We start from the raw sequence: 3839 nt of genomic DNA, 5'->3' as shown, positions 1-3839 counted from the left end.
TTGGTAAGCAAGACATAAATTCTGATAGGAACTGGAAAGGCTAATTTTCTAATTGTGTCCCTTCGGCTTGCTTCTCGCGAGACATTATTTTCTTTCCACCATAATTAAGTTCACAGTTGTTATGCACACAATCACAAAAATTGTAATTTGCATTCTGACTAGACTCCCTGGGAATCCTCAGAGGATTTCTGGAAAGAGAAAGAGGATACACTGACAGCTTAGCTTTTCTGACCCATCCTCTGAGGTCCTGACCAGCACTATACTGGGGGCAGTATGACCAAAATTTTCTGACAGCACGGAAATGAATGATTTAAAACATTGATTTATTTATAGGGAGATAACTGTAAAAAATATCAATGGTCTATAAACACAAGAAAAGATACTCAACTGTATTAATAATAAAGAAATGCCAAAAGCCAAAACTGTAAAAACAGAATAAAATGGTAGTTACCAGGGGATCTGGGGTGGGGGATAGGACAGATGTTGTTTAAGGGTACAAACCTACAACGACTAGTAAATATACCTAGAGATTTAATACACAGTACAGTAAGTCCTCACTTAACATTGACAAGTTATGCAACTTTACGCAAAATGATATGTAACTAAACCAGTTTTACCAAGGGCTAATTGATATAAACAGGAGTTAAGCTTTTCCATCAACATTCCAATGAAACAAAGTTGAACAAAATGACATAGTCACAGACCTGCTGTGCAGTGAATATAGACAACATTACATTACAATCATCCAACTTGCTAGACTAGAACTTAATTATTCCAACTACTAAAAAAAAAGGATAATTACATAATATGGTAGAGATGCTATTATCCTACAATGTAGCAAATTAACATGTATACCTTAAATTTACACAATTATGTCAAACATATTTCAATTAAAAAAATAAGTAAATAAAATATCACCATGACAAAAAAAAAAAAAAAAAAAAAAAAGGAAGAAAAGAATTCTAGTGAAGCTAGATGCCAGTTTTCACCAATCAGATGGGCAAAGATCAAAGAGTCATAACAGAGTGTTGGTGAAGGTGTGAGGTCTATTTGGAGCACATGATACAAAGGTGGTGAAAGTGTAAATAGGCAAAACCTCTTTGAAAGATAATTTTCTTCTATTTATGAAGATTTTAAAAATGTATTAATTGATTAATTCTACTTAATTAACCTGCAGATATATTTATGAGTGCTCAAAGGTGTGCATATAAGGATATTCACTGCAGCATTGTTTGTGTTAGTCAAAAATCAAAGGGGAGTGATAGAGGAATAAGAAACCCACACAATGGATTATTATGCAGCTATGAAAAAGGAGTTCTCTATGTAGTCTTATGAAACAATTTCAAAATCTACTGTTACATGGAAAAGTGAGTTGTAGAACGGAAGATATAGCATGTTCTAATTTGTTGATGAGTCTAGATAATTGTATATGCATACATTATTTCTGGCAGAATATACAAGAATCTTGTAAGTGTGGGGGTCTCTTGAAAGGAGGACTCAGGAATTAGCAGTCTGGGAGTTAAGTTGATAGAGAAACTTTCTTTTCATTGTACATCATTTTGAGTTGTCCAAATATTTTACCATGTGCATGTAACACAATTTTGATACTAAAAAAAAGAAAAGAAATAAAACTACTTCAAAAGTTTTAAAAATACATTATTATAGTACATTTATATGTAACAGCTAAAACATGTATTTTCTTTCACATTTGGCTTTTAAAACAGAATTCTCTCACATACTATATGATTCCATTTATATAAAACCCTTGGAAATAGTCTAAAATGAGAGAAAGCAGATAAATGGATGCCTGAGGAAGGAGGCGGGGAAAGGAAGGCATGGCAGGGAGGGGTGAGAGAGAGGGACTGCAAAGAAGGATGAGGACACTTTTGGGAGGGACAGATACATTCATTATTTTGTTGTATATTTACATCAAAACATCAAATGTACACTTTAAATGTGTGTAGTTTATGTCAGCCATACCTCACTAAAGGTATTATTTTTTTAAATGCCATTATTCTTCATCTCTGAAATGATGTGTCTTCAGTGTCAATTAGATGGTGCTCTGGTTCCTCTGCAAAATCTCAGCTTACCCTTGAAATGCTGAGTTTATGTTTTATTTTGTTCAGAACGGAATTTTTTAAATGTCATATAGGTTTCTGAAACTGAATTAGAAGTTTCTAGACCTAGAAAGATATAGTTGGCTAGATGAGAATCTGAGATATCACACAACTGTGTGCATTTCATTAAGAAAACTGGTCTAAATATTTCATTCTATTTCTATTCTGTCCAACTATGTTTTCCTTAGTTGTGTGTGTAGCTAGGATAAGGAACTTTCAATGCATTAGAAAAACAGACGATTTTATTGTCAATGAAGTGTCCTGTGTTCCCTTCAGAACATTTCTAAGAGCTCCTGATCCTGAAAACACTCTGAAGTCTGGAATAAGAGGTATATGCCTTTTGGAAACTTTGAAAGTATTTAATTTCACCTCGAAATTGTTCAGCTGTTAAACACTGGATAAACTTTCAAAGTCCAACAATGTCTATATTCATATGTTCTTTCTTATTTGTGGAAATTAGAAATTCCTCTATGTCCATGATTTGCACTTAAATATTACTGTCCCAAGTAATGAAACAAATGCCTGTTTAAAATACCTCAATGATTTTCTCCCACCACCTTAATTTCCCTTGACACTTGGTAACCAAAAGGCAATTGTGACTGCTTCAATGTAGTGAGATATTAAGTGATCTTTACTTTCCTTTTTGTTGCTGTTTTACATATTTTTGACAATGAAAATGTGTTCATTTGTAATAAAGCTGTTATTAAGAACAAATATATAGATCCTTATGTCCAAATGGATGCATGGTTTTTTTACAATACTGCTCATTTACTTTGCTTTTAATGATAGCATAGAGATTATTTAGAAAGAAGATGCTAGGTAAAGGAATGCCATGCCCTCTGAGTTTTGTACTTTATAATTTTATAAAGATTTAACTTTTTTAAAAAAGACTTCTAAAAGGAAGTTTATCATTTCTCATGTATTATGCTGCCTAAACCCATCTTCCAGGCTCAGTCTGTGATGCTCTCCACTTACTCCCAGCCCTCAGCCTACTGATTTGTTACCTCAACTCACACCTGAAGTTGTGGCTAGTGTAGCCTGCATAATCTGCAGCCCCAGTTACTCTTGACTTTCCACCACTTTTCTTTAAATATTCAGTATCTAGAACAATACTTAGCCTTTGACAGACAGTCAAAGCTCCTCCTCTTTCAGTCCAGCTCACTCCTACTAGGTCTCATCAGCCTGTGTCCTGCAGCTACCACATCCCAAGAAGGAAGAGAAGGGGCAGAGTCACAGCCAGTATAACCATTGATATGCCCACGCCTCAGGAAGAGAGAGGAGACAGGCTTTGATACAGGAGAAAGGAGGACAGGAGAAGGCAAGAAAAATTCACAGGTGAGAAGAGCTTGTCATTATTTCGTAGTCCCCTGAAATGTGAGGAGGGATTTGCCTGTAGGTCCCTTTTATTGGCTTCCTTATAAGAAAATATCAACTAAGCTCATATGTAAGAATGTCAGAAGATATATTTACATCATAACTCTTACCTTGAGGGAAACATGCAGTCATTTTCTCGGTATAATCTATTCTTAATGATCTGATAGTGAGTTCCTAGCTTCCGTCTGACTACCTCTGCCATCATCTTCCTTGAGATACCTCCTCGGAAAGGAGTCAGATCCTCTTCTATGACACTAGGAAAGAATGCAAATCATCAAAGAAAGCAGGCCAAGAGAATGATATCATTCCACCTACTTCCTTTCTGTGGGTTTAGGTTTGGTATTATAG

The 3839-nt window shown here is 35.0% G+C and overlaps 1 protein-coding gene across 1 annotated transcript in view; it reads right to left on the bottom strand.

The window, feature by feature from the left end:
• Positions 1-3839, bottom strand: part of POGLUT1 (protein O-glucosyltransferase 1) — a 19541-nt gene that overhangs the window by 13575 nt on the left and 2127 nt on the right. Inside the window, exon 3 of the mRNA XM_006905533.3 lies at positions 3602-3745. Within this exon, the coding sequence (XP_006905595.1) occupies positions 3602-3745 (144 nt within the window). The remainder of the gene's footprint in view (positions 1-3601; positions 3746-3839) is intronic.

The sequence above is a fragment of the Pteropus alecto genome, unplaced genomic scaffold (genome assembly GCF_000325575.1).
Source record: "Pteropus alecto unplaced genomic scaffold, ASM32557v1 scaffold251, whole genome shotgun sequence".
NCBI classification, from domain to species: Eukaryota; Metazoa; Chordata; class Mammalia; order Chiroptera; family Pteropodidae; genus Pteropus; species Pteropus alecto.
Note: the sequence above shows the minus strand (reverse complement) of the source record. Positions and strands in the feature narration are given on the sequence as shown.